At 39.0% G+C, this 27,231-nt stretch overlaps 1 protein-coding gene across 4 annotated transcripts in view; it reads left to right on the forward strand.

Annotated features, from left to right (window-relative positions):
• Window positions 1–27,231, forward strand: part of rarga (retinoic acid receptor gamma a) — a 50,503-nt gene that overhangs the window by 8,502 nt on the left and 14,770 nt on the right. For 2 of the 4 annotated variants that reach the window (XM_084098063.1, XM_084098065.1), the window contains exons 2-4: window positions 3,744–4,006; window positions 16,373–16,486; window positions 19,089–19,559. In XM_084098063.1, coding sequence (XP_083954189.1) covers window positions 19,415–19,559 — 145 coding nt within the window. In that variant the 5' untranslated portion in view covers window positions 3,744–4,006; window positions 16,373–16,486; window positions 19,089–19,414. The remainder of the gene's footprint in view (window positions 1–3,743; window positions 4,007–16,372; window positions 16,487–19,088; window positions 19,560–27,231) is intronic. The other 2 variants (XM_084098062.1, XM_084098064.1) reach the window with 1 other exon arrangement.

The raw sequence follows: 27,231 nt of genomic DNA on the forward strand, positions 1-27,231 counted from the left end.
TGCACATGTGGAAGAGTTTACTGTAATGGAACTCTAAATTAGTGGTGGTTTGAAGCTGCCTGCAGCAGTAGGCTGTAATTAACTGGCTCTGCTGAAAGAAACAGAACCAGAGAGGCTGGTGTGTGTGTGTGTGTGTGTGTGTGTGTGTGTGTGTGTGTGTGTGTGTGTGTGTGTGTGTGTGTGTGTGTGTCAGACAGATGTGTATACTGGAGCCATGGAAGAAAATGGCACATTTTTTAGCATGCATTAATGAATGCTTTTGCTTTACGTTCTTAAATTTTTTTTTGGGTGTTTCTTTGTGTGCTATTATGTCCCCGGCCTTTTTGTTTGTTTTAGGACTTCAACTTTTTTCTTTTTGTTATATGAGAGCCTTTTTAATTATACCCTCATCACTTATTTTTGCTACTTTTCAAATATATTTTATGTATGGCCTTAACTTTTTATTGTTACAAGTAAAAGTGTAAAAGTTTTAGAATTATTACATTTTTAAAGTGATTATCTAAACAAGAAGTCCATATTTCATATTTATTGTGTGAAAATGATTTATATATTGATTTAAATTTTTTCCCCTCAAAATATTACAGTTGTGGCATCTTAAAACAATTTAATAACATTAAAAAAATAAATAAAAAGGTTTAACAGTGTCAATGATGCTTGAGATGAAATATGAGACATGGTGTAAAATCAATAAACAAATAGTACAGTTTTTATTTCCAGTCAAGCTGTAACTTTTTCAAATCATCATAAAAGTGTGAAAACATTATTTAACTGTGTATTTAGGATACTCAAAATTCTAGAATTTGCAAGACAAACGAGTCAGCCAGTTTATTCCAAAATGTTTTACAATGCCATTTCCACCACAGAATGCAATTAAACACAATCTGTAACTTGAGATGTGATGGAAATGATATCATGAAAAATGGACAAAATTAATAGAATTTTCCTTTGATGCATGCATATCCACTTTTGGACATTATTAGTAGATAACTTAAACTAATAAGAGTGAAAGTATTTAAGAGATTCTGCAAAAGTGCCCAAGAAACACCTTGGATGTACGTGTGTGTGTGTGGAAAGAGATTTCTTTGGGTTTCATTGTGCGGATTACAGTAAAGCTTTGTGCATCTGTTATGGAAAGGGAGCACAGTATTTCTCTCAAATACTATGTGTTCAGGTGCAAGTGTTTTTATGCGACAGTGAGAAAGAGACTGTATGAATGTGTGTTTTGGAAAGCCCAGGCTTCTTTCCTGGCCAGAGTGCCGCCCCCCTAGTGCCCCCCAGTGCCCGGACTCCGTCACTGAATCAGTCTCCCTTTTTTCTCTCTCAGCCCGGTCTATGTTTATGCCGAACTCATGAGCACGATTTTTTCCTTGCTTCTTACCCTGATTCACAAACCACAGCACTTCCAAAAAGCGCTGAATTCTTTGGCTCAGCTCATTTTTCAAAAACCACATTTAAACAACAAGCCGCCAGCACCACCCACTCATAAAAATCACTCAAGGGAGAAGGAACAAAAACTGGAAGGGGACAGCCCAGCATTCACTACTGTAGTGATGAAGATGGGCTTTGTCTTATTGAAAAGTCTGCGTAAGAGAGATTTCCATTCATTGCACTGTTTTCCAGCGCAAATATCTAAACATTCATAAAACAAGATGCACGTTTTTGAGAAGTGAAACGACGTTATATATTAAGCCATCAGAAATGTTGCCTTCTTGTTATAAATGAATTTGTTGTAACAGAATTCAGTGAGGATTACAGAGTTTCTGGTTCCAGGAATCAGAACTGATTGAGGTTTACAGAGTGTCTGGTTTCATTTTATGACCTTGCTTGTCCATGAAAAGTTAGATAGAATGAATACAAAAAGTGTTTGTGAGAGAAATCGAATAGAAAATGCAGAACAGTTAAGCCACACAAGCTGTCACCTCGTCCTTTCGCTCTTTCTCTTTCAGTTGCTCTCTAGCTCTCATCTTCTCAAATGGAGCCTGCGTTGGGGCCTCAGGTCTGTGAGAGGGCCGACTGTAGTCGTGCAGGGTTGAGAGACTGGCAGCACTAACAGAGAAGCTCTTTCTTGTGGAGTTTGGGTGGTTTAAATCATATGGAATAGCCTGGAAACACCACAAACGTCTGGACACCTTTCAAAACGGAGCAGACAAGAGCGTTCTCTTTCTGCCCTCCCTCTGTTTCTCTTCTCCTGCCTCAACCTAACTTTTTCCTTACCACTTTATTATTTTCCTACCTCCCCTTCATTTCTTTTTTTTTTGCTCTCTTTCTTTTCCTCCCTCCATTTTTACATATCACCCCATCCCCATTGTTTTCCCTCAGACTCCACCCTCATCTCAAACACACAAGCGCTCTTTTGCAGTGATTGCTGGGTTGTTGTGAGAAACTCTCAGATTGCTGTTTGTGTGATGTTAGGGGTTTTTAAAAGATTAGTTCAACCAGGCATTAACATTTTGCTATCATTTATTCATCCTTATTTCATTCCACACCTTAATTTCATTTTGAACAATAGTCACACATTCCATGCAATATTACAGTGAATGCAGCTGGAGCTTTCAAGCTTCAAAAAGGATGCAGATGATCCGTATGATTTATGCTCTTTATTTTAAGTATTCTGAAGCCATATGATAGGTTTGTATGAGGAACAGACATATTTATTGACTGAAGGCCTGGACTCTCCTTAAAGGGATAGTTTTCCCTCACCTGTTATTCCAAACCCGTAAGACTTTCGTTCATCTTCGGAACACAAATGAAGATCTTTTTAATGAAATCTGAGAGCTTTCTGTCCCTCCTTTGACAGCTACGCAACTACCACTTTGTCGCTTCAAAAAGTTCATAAAGAGATCGTAAAACTAATCCATATGAATTGAGCGGTTTAGTCCAAATTTTCTGAAGAGACGATCGCTTTATATGATGAACAGATTGAATTTAGGCTTTTATTCACATATAAACATTCATCAACACACACATCAGTTGTGGTAAACAGAAGCTCAAGCATGTTCGCTTGACATGTTAGAACCAGTGAGGTTTGTTCTCATGTGTTACACATCATGTTTGAGCTTCCTCAAGAACCAGTGAGGTTTGTTCTCGGTCGTCAAGCAGGTTTGGTTGAGCTTCTGTTTATGTTCGCTGATCAATGTTTATATGTGAATAAAAGCCTAAATTCAATCTGTTCATCATATAAAATTATTGAGTCTCTTCAGAAAAACTAGGACTAAACCGGCCAGTTCATATGGAGTAGTTTTATGATCTCTTTATGAACTTTTTGAAGCATCAAAGTGGTAGTTGCGTAGTTGTCAACGGAGGGACAGAAAGCTCTTAGATTTCATTAAAAAGATCTTCATTTGTGTTCTGAAGATGAACGAATGTCTGACGGGTTTGGAACGACACAAGGGTGAGTAATTAATGACAAAATGTTGATTTTTAGGTGAACTCTATAATGAGTGAAATAAGTGAACAAATCAGTCATTCTGTTCAATGAATCAGCTGACTTGATTCACAAAACCAGTCTGAGTGATTCGGTTTCAAATTGGACTGGTCCATTTAACCCACTAAGCAGGTGATCCAGTCACAAGTGCTCTCAAATAACGAAAAAACGAAGTAATTCGGGTTTGAAACAACATGAGAGTGAGTAAATGTGCAGTTTGTGGATGTGGTGCAGCTGCTTGAACTCACTGAACTGTTTTATTACTGTTTATTATTCTTTGTACAAATGCTTAACTTACCATATATGTTTCCTCCTGAAGGTAAGCAGAGCTGTGACGCATATTTGAGAAGTTTGCCAACAGTCCGTTGAAGCACACGACAGGCCCGACCAGCCTTTGGCAAGGAACCGTCGCCATGTCAGCCAACCGGGAACGGCAGGTGGGTCACATGACCGGTTTCCCACCTGCTGTCTACCCCTTTGCCTTCAATTCCATTCGGAGCCACTCCCCCTTCGACCTGCTGGCCAATAGTAACCTGTTTGGGCGGTTTGGGGCGGACCTTCCCAAAGAGATGGCAGCATTGTGTGAGTATTGTACCTGTTCTGCTTTAGTTTATTACATTGTTGAAATTAAGTTACTGAAAATGTTCACATTAGATTATTACAAAATGTTTAGTTTTAGGGTGTTTCTTCGTGCACTTCTGATGCCTAGTTTTGTTTAGTTTTTTCTACATTTAAATTTTTTATCTATGACTTTTTAATCATGCCTGCATGATGGTACTTTTCACAACAACAAAAAGATTGATCATAAAAATAAGATTTTTTACATGGTAAAGTGCATTTTTAAAAAATAATATATGTGAAGCAGAATGAATTTTGACATTTAAAATGAATGGCTGGTGTCACATTCAGTTGAATTCAGACGAGAATTGTGGGATTGTGGCATAAGTTGCAGTATGGATTGTTGGATGCTGCACATTTTGGTAGAAATAGTAGGATATACATGCAATATGTTTAAAGTATACATAGCATGAGTATCATGGTATTTCAGAAACATTCTTATTTTGCTGTGAATAAGTAAGAGGGAAAGAAAACTGTCTCTTTAAATAAATGTTTGAGCTTCACCTGAAAGTGTCCTATAACTGTAATCTTTAAAATAAATCTTTAAAATGTTTGCTAGATAGCTAGTTTTGTTCCCTGGATAAAAGGCATTTTTAACAGGCATTTTGACCCTGTAGAGAGAAAATGTTCAGCATTTTATTTCTAGTGTCACAGGGGGCGCTGTTTTACATCCTACTGCAGAAGAAAAGTGTGTGTGAGAGAGGAGAGAGATACAACAGATGGCAGAAAGAGAGAGCGAAGAAGAAAAGAGCCATTTAACAGATATTTTATGCTGCAAAAAAAACCTTTTTGTCGTTTAATATGTCAAGTTTACATTTTATAGCATTCCAGAAAAATAGCGGATTTCACAAACCAGCTGTCATAGTTTTTCAACAGAAGCGAATCTGTTTTTTTGTTGTTGTTTTTTAGCTGAGGTAGTACATTCATTGGCTCTTTAGATCCAGAGTGTGTTGCAAGAATGTGAGCAGTCTGTGGATTTTTCTTGTTTAGACAGTAGCTTAGGGGAAAACACAAGCCACAGACATCTGAAATCTCATCTCAAGTCCTGAGGGGAGAATCTGTGATGGGTTTGGATGGCAACAACAAAGCAGAAGACTATGTGTTCCCCCTCCTCAAAACACACACACACGCACACATATACACTACTCGCCATCTCCTGCTGTGCCTCTTTTACTCCTCTGCAAGTCTGAACAACACTCCAGCCTTTTAGATGTCAATCAGTACCCACCCCCCTACAGCTGCCCACCTAATCCAATAGGTATTTACAGAGAGAGAGAGAGAGAGAGAGAGTGAGTGAGGGATGAAGCACCTGGGGATGACGTCCTGGTGCGGTGGAATCCAGTAACACACCCTGCTGTGAAAACACACTGACGGATACACAATAAACAAGCCTTCTCTGTCTCCTGGTCATGAAAATGAGAAACATATTTCGACCTTGCATATGCAGACGGCCTGAATACGAAATTGCCTTTGTGGAAATCGTTGCAACCTTAACCTTATTTACATTCTTGTTTTACTTCCAATTTTTTTTTTTGGTCAAAAGGATACAATTTATTCTTCCTCTGAAACCTTTCCGCTGATGTCACAATTGGATAATGTTAACAAATAGCCGTTGTTTTGGCAAATCCACATTCAGTCTGGCTCCTTTCTGACATACAGTACTGTTCAGAGGTTTCGGGTCGTTACTTTTTTTTTCTTTTTTTTGGAAAGATTTTGAAAAGTTTTATTCTGCAAGGATGCATCCAATGACATCCCACTCTATTTTTCTACTTTTTTCTGCTTTACTCTGAAATTGAATGACTGAAATAAAATGAGTTGCAAATGTAATTCACAGTGACTTTTTAAACGGCAAATTTAACTCATTTTTGAGCTGGAAACAATTTCTGCCTTGCTCTGGCCAATTGCATATCCAAAAGCACATTGGGCCCTAAGCAATGCCAGGAATTGGGTGAGAGTCAAGACCACAGAGGCCCTAATTTGCTTTTGGGGACGCCGTTTGACATTCTTTTTAGACAGGCATGTCACAAGTTGTTTTACTGAGCCATTTTCATCCCTGGCTCTGAGACGAGGGGAAAACAAAGGCAGACGAGCAATCGTCCCGGTGCTGTTTTTGCAGGAGTTGGTTTAACAGGCCTCTTCATTGTTGTCAGAGCTGTCTGTCGGCTAGACTGCAAAAATTCTCAGCTCATAAAGGCCCAACATACTGAAGGCCCTGTCTTTGAGTCTGCATGTTAGTCCTGCATTCTTCCATAGACCGGTGTGTATAATTTCCCAGAGAAGATAGTCAAGCTTTGGCCAACTTCAGATAGGTGTGTTCAATCAGGTACGCTGACAGGTTCAAGCACCTTCCGAAGATGTGCAGTTGGCACAGAGCTCTTACAAAACTTATTGACAGCTTGCATTGATTTTGTTTTTGTTTTGCAGTAACACAATGATGAAGTGAGTGATGTATGTATTTTTGCATTATACATTTGACAAATATACATTTCCTTGTAATCAAATGACAAGGACCTTGGCGTTGTTAACGCCATCCTCTACTGTATGAGCTACAGGAATGTAGTCTCAAAATCAGAGACCTTGCCCTTGAAATAGTGATCTTTCTTATTGTGATCGGATCAACTGAGACAGATCCTTATTCCAGATGAAAACTGGGACACATTTCTCTACACCGGCAGTTCTCAACTGTTTTGATAGGGCTGTGAGTGTGACTACAGGGAAAAATAATAAAAAAATATTAAAAATAATCAAAACTGCACTTTAATAAAATATTTTTCAAAGTTTAAGTTATTTACAACTTAGATTTTTTTTTTAAAGTGCAGTTTTATTGGAGGACGTATTACAAGAACATTTTAGAAAAGTCTTTCTACATCAAAATGTCATGTTTAATTCAATGTGTTACTTGCGTTTTCTTTGTAATAAATAGAAATTAAGTGAAAATTGTTTCTATATCAAATTTTTACATTCCGCAAAAATTGGTGTTTTTTGTTTTAAAAAACTTTTTTGTTTTAACACTTTAGTTTAGGGTCCAATTCTCACTATTAACTAGTTTCTTATTAGCATGCATATTACTAGGATATTGGCTGTTTATTAGTACTTATAAAGCACATATTAATGCCTTATTCTGCATGACCATAATCTACATGCATTATTCCTACCCAATACCTAAACTTAACTACCTTACTAACTGTTAATAAGCAGTAATTAGGAGTTTATTGAGCCAAAAGCCGTTGTTAATAGTTAGTTAATAGCGAGAATTGGAGCCTAATCTAAAGTGTGACTGTTTTGTTTTGTTGCAAAATTGTCAGTTTTCCTTTTCAGCATTTGTCATAACAATAATTGCTGGGGCTGTGCAGTTCTTCGGGGTCAGGGTCAGGTATCCGGTTGGTGTCAGGTGAATACAGCCTAATTATATAGGGCTTTCTTCAGGTTGATTAGTTGACTAATCATTCAGGAATACACTGACTAGTCTGATTTGAAGATATGTTGTTTTTTTCAACCCTACACCATGAAGCAGTCCTGGTCCAGCATGGTAATCCTGGTTCTCTCTTTCTGTTTAAAAATTTTTTTTTTTAGCATGCTGTATTTTTAAAATCATATAACACAGAGGTTTCTCTCTCCTACTCAAAGCTTTTGGGGTGAAATATCCATCTGTGGAGCTCTGCCGTTTCTTTGACACAGAGTTTATAAAGCAGCTGTGCATGTGGCGTTACCGGTCACTGTGTGCGAGTCTCCGTGTGGGAGTCTTACGTGCCGGCGTGCAGAAGCCGCTATCAGTTGATCCCTGTCATTATCGGAGCTCTTCAAACAAACTGTTGGAAGCCCATTACCAGCACTTACCATGTGATAGCATCTCAACTGAGCCCTCAAACTCTCCTGAAACCTTTTACCAATCAGGGGAGGAGGCCTTGCTCCAAGCCGCCAAGAGGGATGTTTTGAAAGGCTGCTTGGTCATTTCCTTTAACCAGACGGAGACCGTGTGGCTCTAATCTAATACTCCTGTTAGGGCCGTGCACAGTCCAGCTGTCTCTCTTGCTCATTTACCGCACATATCAATGATATTAGTTCCCCTTTGGCTTGCAAGCTTGAGTTTTTATTGTTGGACTAGGGACAAGTTGTTGTGTGAAGGCATTTGAATTGTATAAAAAAGAACAGCGTGCTTGTTCCAGCTTGCCATCGAGAGAAAGGCAAACATTTTGTTGTTTCACTGCCCCCGCAGGAATAGATCAGTACAGTAACACACTTGTAAACGCATAAATATGTGCCTACTTACTGCACTGTAAAAGTGCTTTTGTGCACGGTTATATAATTGAGACCATATCTTGTGACGTATTTGTATATGAGATGTCAAATTGAAACTTTATATGACAAGCACTCATTTAGGGGTTGCACTATGAATCAAATATGATTCCGGTTGCAATGCTTAGTGAAGTGACGGTTACAGCATTCCATGTTTTTTTTTTTTTTTTTTTTGTGACCTGATTTTTGCTGAGTTTGAGCATTTTAACCAATCACAGACGTGTTTTGTGTGCATGAATGCAGCAGCCATTCCGAGACGTTTAAATTAGTATATAAACCTTTCAATAATGGCCTTAATGAAGAAATGTTTTGCAATCTGATCTGCAAATGACTGTTTTATGTTTTACTTCATTTTGCTTTAGTACCAAAGTGTGAAGATTTGAATTTTCTGCCACTCACTTGCAATGTAGAGGCTGTAACACCCAAAATACACTGCAATAAAACAAGGTGTAGATGTGGTGTAAATTAGAACTGGATTTACATTCCAGTAGCTTTTTTATTATAATGGGAGTTTTACAGCATAATCACTTTGGTGGCTTTTGTTTATAATTTCATCACAAATGTATTTACTGTTACTGTCTCATTTAGTGATGTATATATATTTTTTAATCTAACAAATGTAATTTTAAAGTAAATTATATTATGCAATTGTCAGTAAATTAATATCAATCAATAAATGAAATATCCTAATCCTAAGTGATCACACATAGAATAAAGGATCATTGAAAGGGAGATTTGTTCAGAAAAGAGGAAAATAGTGAGTCTGTGTCATTAAAAGGCCAAGGCACAAGCACTACATTGTATCAGATTATTTATTTACCGAAACATTTTCCCGTTAAAGTGTTGGCTTTCCTTCGCAGCTGGCATGAGTTTGTGTGCAAGAGGGATCAAAATGAAATGAGAGCAATGTGTGTGTCTGAACACTTCTCCATTTCCTCAGAGATTCCACCATCTTTCATCTCCACCTCTGCTTTCCTGCCAGGTTCCTCTCCGTTCCTTCACTCATCACCATCAGCACTTACTTCTACTGTAAACAGTCAGACATTGAAACGTTCTGGTGGATGAATCAGTTATCTAAGGATCTTATTTCGTATTGTGCATTTTCCAACACATTGTTTTTGGCTGGAAGCAGATGAAGTTGGCCATGAAAGATGATGGAGAATTCATTTTGCAACAAATTTTAATATCTTAGATCTTAATAATAGTAATATCACATCTTAACGTGGTAAATTTTCTGATTGAAACAAAATATTCAAAGTGGAAAAAATGTAGGCCGGGACCAGAATGGAGCCAGAATTGGATACAAGTTTGCAGTTTGATACTCCCTTCTGAAACATGACCGACTCTCACTTTTGAGGACATGGAGGCAGAAGGTCAAGGTCACCCACGAGAGCATCTCAATGTATCCCAATGAAAACATTTACTTTTCCAAATCTAGTCTTTATTGGTTATTAATCACTGTAAAAAAAAAAATCATATTATTAATGAGCATTTGTTTGTCTTGTTTTCCAGTTAAAATATCTTGAATAATGATCTTGAATATAAGTATATTTTGTCTTACTGATCTGGCATATTTTTCACTTGTTTTTGCCTTGTTTATAACTTAAAGTGCCAGTGCAGTAAGACAAAATACAATTAAATGAAAGATTGATTTTCTGAATTTTTATTTTTTATATTTTACATCACAAAAAAAAGACTAATTAAAAAGTAATTAGTCATTAGTAATAAGTAATTTTTGCAGTGTAAGGGCCGGTTCACACAGAACAGTCTTGTGTTTTGCTGTTAAAAACACAAGAGACAGGTCAGTGGAACAACAAAAAAAGTGCAAGGTCTAGAGATGCGCTTTTTTAAAGTTACTTATTTAAACTTGAGCGCCACATTTTTAGAATGTCGTGTCATGCTTAAAGGTCCTTGCACACTGAGTCCGAAATTCACGTCCGAAATTTTCGCACGTTAAAAAATAAATACGACCTCATGTTTTGTCAATCACGCTTAATCCAGCATGCCTTCGAACTTTTCGTCCGTCATAAAACAAATTTGGATCGGGTTCGATTTTCTGCGTTTTTCGTATCCGTAGCAAGCATTTCACAATTCAGAGCCACCGAATCACGAGTACGGAAAAACGCATACAAAAATTTTGGACTCATGCTGCAAGAGACGCGAACGTCACGCACATACGTCTAGAGCGTGTTTACATAGAAAAACAACGGTAAAGTGGTGCATTGGAATGGAAAAACATATTCTGTGTGAACGGACCCTTAATGTTCTAATTTGAACACTAACTTAGTGTTTTAACTATTAGCAGGATTTTAGAAAGGCTGTATTGCCTACTAGAAGTAGCCTAAAACAATGCCTAAATATATATTTGGCTGTTGTTGGCTAAAATAGTTTTCAACAAAGTGATGTTGGCCTGGTTACGAAGACAAACACACACACACACACACACACACGTGCAAAAATATAAATAAATATATATAGAGTGCTTCAGTGCTTTGTCGTTTGTCATTGATAGAGGACAGTTCTGCTTTTTATTCTCTAGTATGCTTGCTGTCTGTATTGCTGTAATCACACATGCATTGCAGGGCCTTTAGTGTAAAAGGGAATTCATAAAGTCTTTGTTAATATTTTGGCCACAAGCGACTCCCACACTTGTCTGTTTTTTGGAGAGTTGGCGTAACCGCAGTCGGAGTGGGAGACAGAGTCAGGAGTGGCCTCTCTCTGCCAGGTCATTAAGAGCTCAGTTTGGGAATTTTGCAAATTGTTCACAAATGGAATCTCAGCTCGACTGACTCTATCCCGAAAATCCGGTGGATTACTTTCCTCCCCTTTGCCCCTTCTGTACTCCTCCACTCCTATGTGGATTTCCTTTCTTGATCCCACCGTTCCAAGGAGAGAGACTATATAGTGGAGGGGATAGACTGTGTGTTAGGCTGAGGCACAGAATGTGAACGAGCATTGAAAGGTAAAGAGTGCACTGGCATTTTAGCAAGATGACAGATGAAGATAAAGAGATCAGCGTTGAGAGGGGGCGGAGCTTCAATGTTTGCAACAGGCAGGACTGGGCACGTGCAGTATGAGGATTCTGCCATGGCGATCGGGTATGGGAGGGGCTTCCTAGTGGATTTAGGGAGGGAACTTGTCCTAAGGGGTGTGGCCTAAAAGTCAGGGGGAGGAGTAGGTAACTTTTTGCCAGTTAAGATCATAACTACAAAACATGTGGTTTCCAGTTTTGAATACCTCATGTCAAAAGTCATGAGAATGCTAAAGAAGCAAGAATACTGGCATGCCAAGAGAGAGAAAGAAATTGCGCGGGGGGTGGGAGAAAGAAACAGGCACAGAGAATGCTTGTTTGAGAGATTGCCAAGTTTGATAAGTTTGTGAAAAGTTTTACTGTTTCTTTTTTATGCGGTGCAGAACACGAGGAGGCTGAGTGAGACTGGAACAGCCTGTCTTCTAGCCTTGTTTTCCCCTCTGGTCTGGTCTTCCAGTGACACTTCCAGATTCTCGGGGAGATGTATTGTGTGTACGAGTAAGATGTCAGGATAAGATTTCATGTCTCCTAAGAGCCAAACATGTGTACGATATTGCTTCAGGTGGACGCCATGATAAATGTCCGATGGTGTTGGGATGGGAGTTTTGGGACTGAGGCAGTACTGGTGAATACTTTTATGCCTCAAGCTATTCATGAGTTTTAAACAGTTACATTTCAGTCATGCTACTCTATTAGAAATGTTACTTCAAACATAAAAAATGTTTTTAAATTATTACTGTTTTTGAAATATTATTAACTTTAAGCATTTAAAATGCTGCAATGAGACTTAAATCAGTGAATCGTTTTTTAATCAATTAATTTGCATGATCTGTGTGAATTAACAGATTCATTAGAAATTGTGTCTGTGTAGTCAGAATTATTTGCCCCCTTGGTAAATATGATCAAAGATGGCTGTAAAAAATAAATCTGCATTTTTAATCCTTTTGATATTTTATAAAAAACAATTAGCAAAAATCTAACCTTTCATTGAAGTAAAAGAATTGAAAGTGGGGGGAAAATCACATTATGAAATAAATGTTTTTCTCCAAAATACATTGGGAACAATTATTTGCTCCCTTTTATTAAATACTTTTTTAAACCCCCTTTTGCCAAGATAACAGCTCTGAGTCGTCTTCTATAATGCCTGATGAGTTTGGAGAACACCTGACAAGAGATCAGAGACCATTCCTCCATACAGAATCTCTCCAGATCCTGCAGATTCCCAGATCCATGTTATATATGTAATTTTATACATTTTTTTAGCAAATTTTGGAATTATTTTTATTTAATTATTATTATTATTATTAGTAGTAGTAGTAGTAGTATTTTTATTAGTTATACATGTTTTACACATTTTGGAGCTATTATTACACTACTTAAAATATAGTTATGTTAGTTGCATCACTAATTTGACTTAATTACTCCCCTTGACTGGTGTTAACAGCACTGGTGTTATAACTGATTTTATTTTATTTTATCTTTATTTTTTATTTTTTTTATTCATTCATTTTTTTTAATTATTGTTATTTTATTTTATTATTTTATTTATTTATGTTAACAAGATTTTATTATTTTTAAAAATAATAATTACACATTTTTGGAGCTATTATATGTCATTACTAATATGTGGTTATGTTAGTAGCATTGCTACAGGCTATAGTCGCTATTTATGCCAGGAATTCTGGAATGTGTTTAAACATGCATACTTTTGCATAGGACATGCTGTTGAAATTGAGTGTTGTAGAGCTAGAGCGTTTTGTGTGTGCCAAAGGTGTGTGTTTCATGACTCAAAATGTGTGTTTGAATGGTATGTGCATGTGTGTCAATATCTGCCTGTTTCCTGAGGGAGCTACAAGAACTAGTTGTGGTAATCTGAGGCGTGCGTGCGCAGACGGAGCTAAAATGAAGTGGTGTTCTGTGTCTCTGTCATCGCCGGCAATCTGTCTGGACACATCCACACACACAGAAACACATGACTCTCTGTTGCTTACACTCTGCACAAACTTCCTGAGCTGTATAACATGATACACAGATTTAAAAAACTAGCAGAATAGGCAATGCATGCTCAATCAATCCTTCCTATAAACATTTCTTCCCCCAGGGGAATTTTCTTGCTCAGAGGTTGCTAATGGAGAGGTTGCAGAGGACATAATGGAGTTAATTATGTTTCATTTAAAGGGATAGTTCTCCCAAAAATGAATATTCTGTCATAAAAAAACCCTATTTGACTTTATTTCTTCTGTGAAACACAAAATAAGATATTTTGAATTTTAATTTTAGTTTAAAATACACTTAATATTCAGTAATATTATCGATTTGACTGCACTGACGTTATTGGATGAGAATAAAATGAAATTGAGCTGAATAATAAAACTATTGTATTTGTAGAGCTGCTTTGCAGTTTAAATTATATTCGTTTCATAATAACAACAATACTGTTATTTTCTTGTCTAAATTGTATAAAGCACTATATAAATAAATTTGACTTGACTTGAAAGTCAGTGGTGTTTAAAAAACATTGGACCCCATTGAGTTTCATTGTATGGACAAAAATATTTCCTACAGAAGAAAGTCATACAGGTTTGTAACGACATGAAGGTGGGGGAACTATCCCTTTAGGTCCCAGATGTCCCTAAATTACCTTGTAAATACAAATAGACACAAATACAACATAAAAGGTTTTGAAAGGATTTTTTCTCAAGATAGAAATCTGAGAAGCAGTAGATTTAATTTGCCCTCCATTTAATCTCATCGCTATCTAGGAGAAACAGTTGAGATATTAAAGAGATCTCCTTTGTGATTTTTCATTCCTTTGAGGCCACACACTTGCAAACCAGTCCTGGCTAATATCTCTAATGCATTGTGTCTGCTGTCTGAGGTCCACATCAGTGAGTCATGCATGTTAAACCTGATTCTGAGGCTCGGTTTGGTGACTGGACGCCTGAGATCAGCTCATCTGGTGCGGCTCGTCTGGCCTGGAAGCAGAGATGACAGGGAGCCAGCTAAGTGAGATGGATTCCCAGCAGTTCTGGGTCTGTTTGTCATCGGAGTTTTGTCACATGACAGGAAGGAGGGAATCGTGTGTGTGTGTGTGTGTGAGAGAGAGAAAGAGAGAGAAGTATGGAAGAGCAAAACTGAACAAAACTGTCTTTAAAGATGTTCCTCTGGGTTGTTTAAAAACTGTAGCAGGGTTGGATGAGTATAAGTTTGAAAACAGAAGGAAAACGAGGGAGTGGAGGTGGTGGAGAGTGATGGAGAATAGCTTGAGCTCCAGAGAGAGAGAAAGAGAGGGAGGGAGAGCAGGATAAGTTGGGGGAAAGTTAGTGGCCCAGTGGGGATTTCTTCTGGAGTTCAACCTCCTTGGCTGGGGAAGGGGGGGAAGGGAGGGAGGGGGAGGAACTTGGGTCAGCACTATGAAGTTGGATTAAATGTCCAAGTCAACTCTTTTTTTTTTTTTTTTTTCACTCTCAGACTACAATGAACAGTTTCTAACAAAAGATTTTCAGCGGGAGAGAAGAAATCACAGAGTTATTACAGTTTATGTCTCTGAATGACAATACACAGGCGCTTTTATCCATGAGGAAAAAATCAGTTTATCACAGAGGAGCCAACAGTATTAGCAGTACCGCAATATCGAATTTCAGCAGTAAGAAGTGTAGCTGTGGAAAAATTTGAGAACAGAGATGATGAAAAGTGTGGTTTGGACTTGAAGGAAAAGTCTGTGATAGTTTTATATACATCATTCATCTACATATAAATGCTAAAATACATTGTTTTTGTTTAATTAAAGTCAAACATGAGCTTTAACATGTTCGAAAAGGAAAATTTGAAAGTAGTAGCTTTCTGTATCTTTGTTTTGTTTTCAAGTATAAATATATAAACATCCTTAAAACAAGATTAGTTCACTTGAGAAGCATCACTGCATTAGAAATGAATATTAAAATATATTTTCAGAGTATATCTTAAATTAAGCTATTTAAAAAAAAAATATGCTTATGCTTAAAAAAGAAAAAATAATAATTTTAGACTTCAGCATCTTAATAAAAATAAGTAACTATTGATATTAAATAAATACACTAGAATTAAAAAGTTGATAATGTTCCAAAAGATTTCTATTTCATACTTTCTATTCATCAAAGAGTCCTGAAAAAATGTTTTACAGTTTCCACAAAAATATTAAGCAGCACAACTGTTTTCAACATTGATAATAATCAGAAATGTTTCTTGAGCAGCAAATCATTAGAATAATTTCTGAAGGATCACGTGACACTTAAAACTGGAGTAATGATCATCACAGGAATAAATTACATTTTAAAATATATTAAAGTAGAAGTTATTTATTTTAATTGCAATAATGTTTCACAATATTACTGTTTTTTGTTTGTTTGTTTGTTTGTTTGTTTAATGATAAAATAAATGCAAATGAACATTGGCTTTCAAAAACATAAAAAAATGACCCTAAACATTTGAATAGTGGTTTATTTTTTGAAAATGCATCTTTAATTAAGTGAAATGTTTTTTAAACATAAACCTCAATACATTTTGTTAGATTGATGTTTAAAATAAGATTTGTAAAATGCGATGAGGTAAAACAAAAGCTTAATTCTAAGTCTTAATATCTTATGCAGTTATGCTTCTCAAGTAAACTGATCTTTTTTTCTTCTTTTTTTTTTCTTTTTTAGATATTTTACTGAAAGTTTTGCTCCATTTTAAAAATGTATTAGATTTTATTATAATTCCACCATTGTACTTTTTGATCTGTTCTTTTGTTTGTTCTTTTGCCACCCCCAGCCTTTATGACACAACAATTACTTGAAGAACCTCAGTGTTACAATTGATGTACTTTACTGTCTGCTCAAACAAAAGGTCCATTAAAGTGCCCTACTCTCTCTCTCTCACTCACTCTCTCTCCCCCACTCATATTCTCCTTCTCTCTCTCTCTCTCTCTCTCCCTCACTCCCTCACTCTTTCTTCCTGTCTGTGTCTATGAGGGTCGCCTAAAGAAAATAAATGAGAACCATAACAAAGTCAAGAGCCACAAGATCAATAAACAGCCTAATGAATACCATTCTCTGCGCATGCCCCGACGTGCTCCGAGAAGGACTCTTTGTTTCTTTGTAAGTGTGAAAACGCAAAGGGGGTTTGGGAAAATGAAAAGCAGAATTCCACAGAGTGGGAGATTGTGAGTGTATTTGGAAGGAAGGGCAGTATGTGTTTATAGAGAGCTCGACCAGCAGCGCAGATTGACAGGAAATGGTGTCTTTTCTTAGGCGGCTGGGCCGTACCACTAGCAGCGGGCCGACGGGGGTGGGGAGGGGGGTGAAGATGGATGAGGCAAGGCCGAGACGCAGGCACCTCTGTTGCTCCTGGCATTGTGTTCAGCTGTTTGCTTGACTTGAACCCTGGTATGGCTCCGTCCACTCCCCAGCTGTTCACTCATTGAAAGCCATTGGCACTGACACTGGCAGAGCTATTTATTTCATTAGGGGGTTTTTTCAGGTCATGTAGTGCTGATTGCCTGTGTTGTGGAGGTATATGTGGTTTATTAGGGGTAGGGGGAGTAATTTGGGGCAACTAGGATTGTGGGGGGTGAATGGCAAGAACTTGTTGAATTGACTGGTAATCTCTGAGCTGCTTGTTACACGATCTAGTGTTTGTACACCAAACCCAATGGTCATGGTCATGACAACCTGAAAAAAAAAAACATTTCCAGACTTAGAAAAGGTTCTAGTTGTGGTCTGCTTTAAAGTATTCACTCGGCTAGATATTGTGTAGAGTAAAATTTGTCATCATCTTATGAGTGTGCAAATGACTCGCGCTTGCTTGTAGAATCTTGGTATCTGATATAGAAATGGAAATCTATCCCAACAATCTATTAAATGATTCTCAACAGCTTGAAAGGTCATGCAAAAAAAAGGTCATTAGTCAAAATAGTGTAGGAGACCTGAATAGTCAGTGTAGATGCTATTTGAATTTGTACTTGAATGAAAACAAGGCTATGAGGAATGGAAGTACGTTTCATTTTAAAGGTTGTACTGTATGGTTACTAATTGAGTTTTAAAAAAAAATTAAATGTTTAATTTATTAGAATATATAAAGCATATTTTTTTTTAAAATATTAATATATTTTCAATTATTTATCATATTATTATTGTATTAATTTGAGATTATACATATTAAAAAATAATTGATTTATTTGTTAAATATTTAGGACAGGAACGGTTAACTGTTCCTGTAGACCAATAGACCATCATCCTGGTAGACATATTTAATTGCGTTCACAACCTGATTGGACGGCTTTTATGACGTATTGCCAATTTTGAGACGGAACTTACCGAACATCCAAAACAATGCTGTGTGCTGGGCAAAATGTGCAGCCTACACATGATGGTATTTTGACCAGCTGAGAACTCGTGAAGAGCTTATGAAATGTGTAAAGGAGTCAAAACAGCGGCAGGAATGAAGTGGTTCTGATGCCTGTATCGAACTGTGATCGGGAACATCACGACATGACGAGAAAAAAACAATATTCTGTCCTTTTTAGGGTCTCATCTTCCTGTTTTTGGTTCGTTTGCATGTCTTTGGTCCATGCTGCATTCATATTTCATTCGAACCGAGTTCGTTTAGAAGTGGACCGTGACCCATCTTTTCAGCGGGCTCGGTCCGCTTGTTTGGTGCGCACCAGGGTTCGGATGGCAGCGTTCACAAGTTCAAATGAACCGCAATCGCACCAGGGTTCGTTTTAATCCAACCAAACTTGCCAAGTGTGAACATACCCTAACTATTTAAATCCATAATTTATATCGGCCGTTCATTTAGAACAGCCCATGTTGCCCCAGTTGTTTTACTCTCTATGAATGACTAATTTTTTCATCTGCTAAGTAAGCAACTTCAGCTTTAACCGAGTGTATGGTTCTACCCGCTCACAGCCTCATTTTCACGCATGTCAAATGAAATTGACGCTGTCTACTGACTGTAGTCCATGGGAAGAGGCTCAAATTCATCATGTCTTCATTGCAAGTGTGAAGACAAGCCCTGACATTCCTTCCCAAGTTCATCTTCCTGTTGGTCTCCTGCTTGGCGTCCTCTAGCGCATGGATTCTCCCTGCAAACTGAATAAAGTTCTTCTTTTAAAAGCTTCTATGAGGGCCAGAGGGGGCTTTGAATATTCGCCACATACTTAATGAGGTAGAGACAGCAGAGGCCATCAGTCATTTACTCTGTTTTTGTGGAGACAAAGGCGAGAATTTTGCCCTGGCATCTGCTGCTTGCACAATGCTCACTCTCTCTCTCTCACTCTCTCTCGCTTGCTCTGGACTTTAATGTGGTTATGATTAGAGACGGGGCTGAGGGATGGGTTCGGGGGGTTGGGGGGGGGGACTCATATGTACTGCAAGGGAAAAAAGGGGGAGGTGCGCAAAGCAAGAGCGCCTGTTTGTGTGCAGTGCGTGCTGAAATATGAATCACAAAAGAGACAAAAAGAGGCCAGCTAGAATCAAATAAAAGTTTGTCCTCTAACCAGATCAGAGCTGGCAATGCAAACACACAAATGGCCCCTCCCTGTGGCCCTCTCTCTCTCTCTCTCTCTCTCTCTCTCTCTCTCTCTCTCTCTCTCTCTCTCTGTCTTTCTCCACCCTCTCTCTCTCTCTCACCCCCCCCGCCCCCCCTTCTCGATCACCCTCTCTCTCTCTCTCTCTCCACCCCCCTCTGTGTGCGCAGGACTGAGGCAGTTGGTTCGCTCCAGTGTGTCTGAGAGCCGCGAGTGCTATGTGGGGCTGTTATTTAGGTCTGTTACAACACGCTAGGAGCAACTCACCCCGAGCAACCAGCACCGCAGATCAGCCGGAGAGGGAAAAAGAAACAAGCAGCGTGAGAGAGAGAGAGGAAACGCTTACAAGAGCAAAAGCAGCGGGATCAGGCAGCACGTATATCCTGAGTAGAGGAATTCCAGCAGGGGATTTAGCGCTGTCGTAGCTGCGGGTGTTGTTATTGTTTTTTTTGGTGACGCGAGGTAATCGGAGGCGGGTGGGCGACAGGGACGCATCATGTTCGACTGTATGGAGGCTCTGGGCATGGGTCCCCGCCAACTCTACGATGTCACCAACCGGGGTGCATGCATGCTTCGGAAGGCGAGTCCCTTCTACGCCGGACTGGACCCTTTCGCTTGGACAGGGACGGCTAGTGTACGCTGTAAGTGCCTTTTCTTATTCATTTAAACGGGGCCTCTGATCTCACGTTGACCCTCTGTGCCAAACGAACCACTCGAGCTGCATTTATCAAGCTGCGTTTGAGATGCTGTTTGAGTCGATCGTTTTCCATGATTGTCACGAACAGAGTCTGGTTTCACCAACAGTGTGGGTAACCTGATTTTTGACCTTGCCAGTTGATGAAAAGTTAAACAGAAAGGAAGTAATGTGAGAGGGAGAGATGAAAGAGAGAGTGTTTGAGAGAAAGAGAGAGAGAGAGAGAAGTGGGTGGGGGGGGAACCTGACACTGTGCTATAATTTCAGTCATGCAGATTGCATTTGTCTTCTTCACTTCACAATTGTGCCTGACAGCTCTGGTATCCCAGCATGCCTGACCACGGCTCAGCCCACACAACAGCATCAAACAAGCGTAAAAGTGAAAAAAACCGAGAGGGACATTACTCAAGTATGTGTCACTGATGAAACCCTTAGATTGGGAATTGGAAAGCGGATTGGGTGATTAGACTGTGACAGGAATCCAAATTGCAAATGGCATGAAATAAATAGTAAAGAATTGGCTAAAATATACTGAGTGGAAAGTTTAGTAAGTATGAGAGCTTGAAACCTGGAAAGCTTTTCGTTTTTCTCTCCCTGTCTCCATTTCAATAATTTAATTTTTCCTACCTCCGTTCCAGACTTTAGACAGCCTTTGGCTATAAAAACAGCACTGCTTTAGCAAAACTGGGGTCCATAATAATAGGGGACCAGACTGAGAGAAAAGGAAAACAAGCAAGACTGCAATACAATGCGACACTGAGGGAAAAGAACTCAGATGTTCAGATCGGTAAACATCGCTGTTACCCTTTTCCCAAAATGCACGCCGCTCTTGTTGTTTTCCATTTGTATTTGTCGAAGCTTCTGCTTTTTGTTCCTCCTTCTCGGCCTCTGAGGGCAATTCATCTGTCTTCATTAATCGTGAAAGACACCAACGTTTCAGTGGCTGTCAGCCACACTGGGTTCTCTTTAATGAAGACAGATGCCCTGTCTGAGCTCGACCCGGAGGGGAGGGAGGGATGGAGGGAGGGAGGTCCATAATGCCTCTTCTCCTTGGCCAGAGCCCTGATGATAACAAGATGAAATCTGTTTATTTAATCAGTCATGTCTCACCAACGCTACACAAGCACACAGTCAGGGCCCACGATGGAAAACGAGCCCTCCGAATGCGCCACTGCTGCATCTCGGATTCTGTTCCTTCCTGGTTCCAGCAAATAGTGGAGATCGAGAGGCAATTGGACAGATCCTGCTGCCCTAAGGGAAGAGCAGAAGCGGTGTACTGTTACAAGCCACCATCCCCAGTAACCTCTGTAAACAAGACTAGTCTATCCGACCACAGGATACACTCAGTAGTTGCCTTTCATTGTCCTCTTTGACCAGATTAATAAATGTTTTAGTTCAGTATTACAGGCCAGCTGCAATGCATTTTGGGTAATCTTCTCTAAGACTTAAGTTTGTCTCACTGTCTCTTAAAGTCATCTTTTTTGTGTCTTTATTTGATTAGTGAGCAGCAAAAGGGTGTAGGGAGACATTGCAGGCCAAGACTCCCACATGAGCACCATGGCTTAATACATCTGGGAGACTGTATCACTTTTTACCTAGTAATCTCTCAGAAGAACATTTCCTTCTGATAAAAAAAAAAAAAGATTTCTGCAACTGCCACTTTAAAAAAAAAAAAAACATTTTTTTACATTTTGTTGAATTTTAGCCCACAAGTAAGTGCCTTTTCTAGACTTTAGACTTTGTGTGATGTCTTCATAAACTCTATAAACATTCTGGATTGTGCTGGTCATGTGACTACTTTTTTTTTTATTCAGCAAGAATGCATGAAATCAATGAAAAGTGACAGTAAAAACTTACTCTGGTCTTTTGAACTTTCTATTCATCAAATAATCCTGAAAACGATATTAAGCAGCACAGCTATTTTCAACATTAATAATAATAAAAAATATTTCTTGAGCACCAAATCAGCATATTAAAATGAATGAAGGATCATGTGACACCGAAGACTGGAGTTCTTGGAGATGTTACAGTTATTTTAAATTGAAATAATATTTCACAGTCTGTTTTACTGTATGTTTAATCAAATAAATGAAGCCTTAGTGAGCATAAGAGACTTCAAATGTTTTCAAAGACATCTTACCGACCCCAAACTTTTGAACGTACATGGATATTCTTATGTGTTTGATATGCTAATTGTACATGTGTGTATTGCATTTAGATGTTTTGCTTTTATTTTCACAACAGAATGATTGAAATGTGCCAGTCTTTTGGTTGGTAATGGCTTCCAGGAAACTTGAACCACACAGTAGACCATGCTGACAATGTAGGGTCTTCACTTGCATTGCCCTGCACGATTCACAAAACCCCTGCTGCCTGTTAGAGGTGAAAAGCAAGATAATCTCAGGCCACTGTCTTTCCTGTTTTTATGTGCAGCAGTTCAAGACCTTTGCAGTTTAAAAAAAAAATTCAATGTCAGAGGTTATGGAGAGGCTTTGCACGGGCCAATGTCGGCTCTCGTGACTATGTGAGCCGCTGTTGTTCCATCCCTGAAAAGAAAGAGGGCTGAAAGAGCTTTTTCATTAAGCAATCTTTGAATGTATTGAGCCATATGTTACAAAAAGGGAAGTACGCAGGTGATTTAGTAATCTATACCAAAGAAAGATAGCATCACGTCTGCTCTTGATTTCCCTTTTTTCTTTGCTAAGAGGTTGCTAATGATGTGCAACACTAAAATTTCACAATTTTGTTAGACTTTTGGGAAGTTTAATTTACTACACTTTTGAGATTTTGCTGGTTTAAATGAGGACTAGAATTCAGGATTGTCTTCCTGTCCTGATCACTCGGGCTCATTCACACACACACCATTGTTTTCTGCAAAGTGTGCTGTCCGCATCAGAGTCTGATAAGCTCTCTGAAACAGAGCTGTGCATGAAAGACAGGGAAATGAGGGCTTCCTGTGTCCGCTGTCACATGTAGCCCTCTCTCATTTTTTGTATTAATGGAAGAGCTCAATTATTTCGTTATAATTACAAAAAGATCCAATTAAAAGATTAGAGCACCCGACGAGGCAGGAGAATAAATGATCCTTGATTGATTCGATGCTTGTGGGTGTGTGTGTCTCTCAGCGTGTGTGTTGGAGGAAATAGGAAAAAGTGGTGGCTGTGAGGGGTTCACACTGATTGCCTCCCAGTCCAACAATAGAGAGATACTCTGTTAGTACTCAACAAGCCATGAATAATGCTTTTACTTGTTAACTTGTGTTATTCAATCTTGCACTTTATTGCTAGGACGTTTTAGCCCACAAGCAAGTGTCCCTTCTAGCTTTTGGGCTAAGGAATATCATTTCTGATGTGTTTTTCTGTGTGATGTCCTAATAAACTCTAAAAATATTCACGCTTGCACAATTCTGTACAGGAATATTTAGTGTGGCTTGTAAATGTGCAAACTAAGGATGTACTGATATAAAAAGTCTGAGTGATAAGCCTATAATTATTTTCATGTTATGGCCAATAACTGATCAAAATTTTTCTCTAAATAAATGTAAAATATAACACTAAAATCAGTCATTTTTAAATGCATCTTTATAGTGTACAGTATAAAAATGTATACTTTTGCCAAATATTACAGTGTTATTAAATGATTAGTGAGTGTTAGATGACAACAAAGGTGATCTACATGTAAAAATAGGGGAAATGAGCATTCACAATTACATATCCAATGCACAACGTGAGTTTTCAAATGTCGAATCTCATGAGACCCACAGTGTCTGTGCTGTCATTTTGTGCTTACATCTTGTATGTCTGCACCAATGAATTATGCATAAGGTGTTTCGGTGTGTTTTGATGATTTAAAGGTGGTGCAGTAGCTGTGTGTGGATGGCCGTTGAACCCTGTCTAAGAGGGAGTTGAAGGCAAACCCAAGAGAGGAGGCCTGACGTGGCCGCTGAGATTCCACAGTGTGCCGCTGGAATCCATTTGCTGCTGTAAGGGCAGTTTATAATATCCCGGCAGGGTCAAGGAACTGTAAATAAGAGAGATCCGCCTCGTAGAACAGCAACAATGACTGTTTAACGCTGCTTGAGGGATGGGTGAATTTTAGACCTTGTGTGAAATGTTGAGACAGTGTAATTGATAGAACCAAAACAAGCTCATGGTTCTGTTTGGTTCAAACAATTAGGGTGAGTTCAACACCTTGTTGTAGATTTCAGGACTACCTCGACGGTCAAGCCACGCCATTGCACAGTCCAAATTTGTCCCACGTTCTATTCAGGAAGCATTGCTAATTAGCTAATCTTTCCTCTTCACTTTCATGGGTCTCTGAGAGACACAAACAAGGCCAGGCATCATGGGATTGAAAACTCTGGGTGAGGCTCAATGGCTGTCATAGTTTGGACATCACCTCCCTTTTGTCCAATGATTTAGTGGATGTTTACTGAGTGCTCCAGTGCCTGGTTGGCAGTTTCTCTCTGGGGGCGAGGTGTTGGCAGGATCTTTGTCAGTCTGAAACCATGTGTGAGCTCAGTGTGAGGAGAGAAGTTCTGTTACCAGTGTGTTGTTGACTGACGGCTTGGCTCCGTCGTTACTAGGGCTCACTGTTATGTGAAAATGTTAGCCGAAAATATAGCTCAAACCCCCCCCCCCCCCAATGTTTATCTGCAGAGGTGGCCATAGAGTCTCCCCGTCAGTTAATCATTGGTTTTATCTAAAATGAGAATCAGGTTGAGGGTCTAGCAGCACTGTTGATGAGGTGATGCTTCTCATGAGACATTGATTCTGGTATTGAGTCTTGTTTCATTGTTCAATGTTATCTCGATGCTTTTTGATACTTGGAAAATCTGCACATTGTTGTCAAGCCTACAAAGTGATAACAATACTTTCAGACTGATATTATCAGTGCTTTCATGCATTCTTGTAGCTCTTCTCACAAAAAAACATCCTGTTGTACGATGGGTCTAGGGATGTGCAAGGCTGGTCAGCTAGTCATTCACTAACTGAGTTAATGTAGACTTTTTGTTTTTGCTTTGGTATTTTAATCTGCAATGCTTTAAAGGGGAATTAAGACACCTCTGAGATTTTGCGTGCTGTGGTTTAGCATGCTGAATCTGTCAGTAGGGTAAAAGAAGTTTCCCTTTTAAATTCATCCACTTCAAAGCACCATCTCTACTGCCATCAAAACACCGCTTGAATTACCAATTCACCACCTTTGAATATACATTTTAAGACTATTTCTGTCAGAATGACTTCTTTTGCCACTTTTTAAGACACCATATCAATTTATAAACCGCAAAAACAGGTTTCAAAACCCCTGGTCAAAATCTAGCTGTTTTTGAACACAACACTGCATCCTATGTTATTTTATTTTTTTACGTGTACATGCAGATGGAGGTGAAGGGCCATCCTAAATCAGCCATAAAAGATAAATGGTTACAAGAGCTCAAGGATGCTTGTTAGGGCAGACCATCTGTACTTTACCCCCACACATCCATCTTTTTAAACGATCATCTGCTGTCTGAAGACTCAGCGCAGTGTTTAGTATGAGCAGAGACGACACCGTCTGTCTGGTGGATGATGTCTACGGATCGGCTGATCTACGCTTCATTTAGAAAAGCTGTGTTGGCTCTAAATAAAAAGCGCATTGTGGTTTAGATTTGTTTCTCAAGGTGACATCCTTCACGATTACGGGTGAGATCTATCTGTTGCTCTCCGGGGTTTCGAGAGGACATCAAACCGCACGCAGTGTTGATCTGAAACTTCGCAATTGCCAGTTTCCACGAAGTGTGCCCATCCACACCCTAACATCTTGGGCAGTCACAGAAGGCGTGCTGCCACACTAAAGTGAAAAATTCCACTAACGTAAGCACACATCATATTGTAATTTCCCCTATAGTCAAAGCAGAAGTTTCTCACAGACTCGCCCTTTGAAAGAACAGAAGTGTGCCATGCTGTTGGACTGATAGTGAAAGAGACAGTATTTATACACAAGAAACCCTCAGCTACTATGAGCATCGACCGCAAATCATTTAGGCAGCAGGAAGCCACAACTCTGTTGGGCCCACTCCTTATGCAAAGCAAAGTTTAGGACTGAGCCTATGCAATTACTACACAAGTTGCTTGCTAATTAGGCATCAGGACAATTTGTTGAAACCCAAGCAAGTCCAAAACTTCTGTAGTTTACTCCAAAACTTAATTTTGCAGGATTAAGGTGTCAGTCTTTGTAATTTGGCTGCTTCTACTTTTGTGGTTTCTATTGTTTGGGGAAGGAAGCAATAAGGGCCAAACAAGGAGCTCCTTTGCCCCAGTTCTGAGCCGAGAGACACTTCAGGCTGTGACTCTAGCTAAGTTGCCCGTCTTAAAGCAGGTGAGCACAGACAGATGGTGAGAGGAAGTCTTCAAGGACCAGAAGATCAAAGATAATGGTTAGATGAGGCTGTCTCGCTGCCTGTTGGCTTGATCAATGGCTGTGTCCATGGAGGATGCATCCAGCCATTGGAGTGGATAGGAATTAGAGGAGACACTCTCACTCAGGGGTTGACAGCACAGATGAAGCCTGGTGGGGGTGCTGGAGATTCAGTGGAGTTGCAAATTTGGATGTCTGTACCAGAAATCTGTCTAGTCTGAATCAGGCCTTCATTCCCGGTCTTTGTGCGCTGATTACCCCTCACTGTCTGTTTGGATGGAGTCCTACTAGAGGAATAGGACAAAAGTCCCTCAAATGGTTTACTAAATGGGCTGTTTGGAACTAGTCAATAAACTCTTCATTTGTTCTTTTCCAGCACTATTTTGGCTGTATGGTTCTTTAGAGATTAAAACAATTTCTAGTAGGTTATAGTTTCTTTGAAAAAAAACAACAAAAAAAACACACAGAATAGATGGCTTCCTAAAGAACTAGGGAATTAAAAAGGTCTTTATGGAGGATTCCCTATGGCTTTGGGCTATAAAAACCTTTTTGATTCTAATTGAAACTTTTATTTTTAATTAATTAGTCTTTAAGTGGACGTTTTTATCTAGAGCAGCTTACATATTGCAAATTACATTTATTATAGAGACAAGCCCCTGGAGCAACCCAAGGTTAAATTACTTGCTCAAGGGCATGATGGATCCAAGTAGAAAATCAATGGAGTTTGTGAGGCTTAAACCAGCAACCTTCTGGTTACCAGACCAGAAAAAAAGACATCTTTGGTATAATAGAGAGACCACTATCTGTGTAAGCCATAGTTGAAAGGGTGTCTGATTGCCTGTAATCCAGGAAGGACTCAAGTGTGGGCGATTGATTCTCTGAGTCCATTGATGTGTGAGCACCACTCATTCAGGGGTCATTCAGGCCAAATGCTGGCTCACCTTCATCCAGACTTCATCCAGACAGTCTTAAATGGGATCTATGAGATTCTGCCATGTAGGAAGTCAGCATTGAATACATATTGATGGTAGTTTAAGTTTAAAGGGATAATTCACCCAAAAATCATTGACTCATGTCGTTCCAAACATCTATGGCTTTTTTTAATCTACAGAACACAATCCATACACTGAATTTCAATGGAGTCCCCATTGACTGGCAAAAAAAGACAAGAAAGTGTTATTCCAGTCATACCTGTTCGGAATGACGTGATGGTGAGTAAATGA

This window comes from Abramis brama (assembly GCF_963993115.1).
Source record: "Abramis brama genome assembly, chromosome: 22".
NCBI lineage: Eukaryota > Metazoa > Chordata > Actinopteri > Cypriniformes > Leuciscidae > Abramis > Abramis brama.